This window comes from Fonticula alba (assembly GCF_000388065.1).
Source record: "Fonticula alba strain ATCC 38817 unplaced genomic scaffold supercont2.9, whole genome shotgun sequence".
Taxonomy (NCBI): Eukaryota; order Rotosphaerida; family Fonticulaceae; genus Fonticula; species Fonticula alba.
Window position 1 is genome coordinate 566,444 of NW_009242979.1, and position 1,517 is coordinate 567,960.

At 68.4% G+C, this 1,517-nt stretch overlaps 1 protein-coding gene across 1 annotated transcript in view; it reads left to right on the plus strand.

The window, feature by feature from the left end:
- Positions 1-105, plus strand: part of H696_05193 (CAMK/CAMK1 protein kinase) — a gene marked incomplete at both ends in the record, with an annotated part of 6,847 nt that extends 6,742 nt beyond the window's left edge. The window contains one exon of the mRNA XM_009499050.1: positions 4-105. Coding sequence (XP_009497325.1) covers positions 4-105 — 102 coding nt within the window. The remainder of the gene's footprint in view (positions 1-3) is intronic.
- Between the last annotated feature and the right edge of the window lie 1,412 nt (positions 106-1,517).

Here is a 1,517-nt window from a genome sequence, read left to right on the forward strand (position 1 = left end):
CAGCAGCAGCAGCAGCAGCAGCAGCAGCAGCAGCAGCAGCAGCAGCAGCAGCAGCAGCAGCAGCAGCAGCAGCAGCAGCAGCAGCAGCAGCAGCACCGGCCATAGTAAGAGCATAAGCAGCAGCATGGGGGCCCAGGCGCGGAGTGCCGGAAATCGGCGTTGCAGGCATGCGCGAATGGCGTACCTGTCAGGGACATCGGCACGCTCATGCCTCCCTGCGTGCTCTTCGGCCGGGCCGCTGTGTTTGGCCCCCCCCCCCCCCTTGGCCCGGCTCTTCCTTTGCGCGTCTCTCCGTCTGCCTCTTCTCTTGTCGCCGCGCCCCCCCTCCCTCCCGCCGGCGCTCTCGCGCTCCTTTGCCTTGCTGGTGTTGTCACGGCGGGCGATTGCCACGAAAGGCTGGCGCATGCTGCGGAAGCGCCTGAACAAGCCGGCAGTGTGACACCCGGTGGCAAAGGGGACGCCTGACTCGGAGTGTTTAGATGGCCACGGCCGCAAGATGCGCCGAAGCGACGGACGCCCGATCTCTCGAAGGGAAACCGCAAAGACAGAATGGGAGACCGAGAGAGAGGGCGGGAGAAAAAGGAGGGAAACACAGAGATCGGACCACACGGCTGCGGGGGGGTACGAGGAGGCGATTGCTTCTCCCCCCCCCCCCCCCACCGCCCCGGAAAAGAAGGCCGGCAGGAGGCAAGCCCTCGTTCGCGGGTTTAGGCTGCCTGGCCATCGGCGAAGCAGTTAAGACAGGGACGTGATCCCATCCAGTCAGCCATTATTACGTGTTATATCACGCGCTTGCTTCGGCTCCTCCAAACCCAATTTTCTTATAGACGGAGGACCGCGAGGGGGCGTTCGCCAGATGCCAGGGCGGCAGGCCCAGCGAAGAGCGCCGAGAGAAAGTGAGCGGGAATATACAGAGTGCATTTTGAACCGGGCGCACACATGCGTTGGGCACATATTTATTGTTATTGGCCGCCTCCCTTCCCGGGGCGGCAGGCGGCGGCCGGCGGCCGGCGGGCCGGGGCCCAAGCAAGGGGCCAGAGCCTGTGGTGCGGGCGCGTGTGTCGGCGCTCTCCCGGCCTGCCGCGCCCCCTCGTGCCCCCGAGACTGAGGTGTGGTGCGGCCGCCTCGGTCTTGGGTTGAGCCTTTCTCGCCGCAGCCGCCCGCCCGCCCGCCCCCCCCCCCCTCCCCCTTGGCCGGCTGATGAGTGGGGAGGGGGGCATGTCGGATTTTATGCGCGTGGGGAGGCGCAGGCAGGGGGAGTTGGTAGAAGGCGTGGCGGGAGGCGGAGGGCACCTCGGCCTGTGCCTGGGGGAGGCCCGGCCGGGGGCCGGGGATGTGCGGCGAGGTTACCGGAGTCTGGGGCCGGACTTGCTCTGGGGCAGCGGGTCACACAAGCGGGCGGCGTGAGCGGCGCGGGGCCGGGGCTGTTCTTGGTGGGAGCTCCCCCGCCGGACGCCCCAAAGGCCGGCACCGCGGCGCGTCAGGGACGCCTCCTGCACACGTTTGCCGGGCCCCGG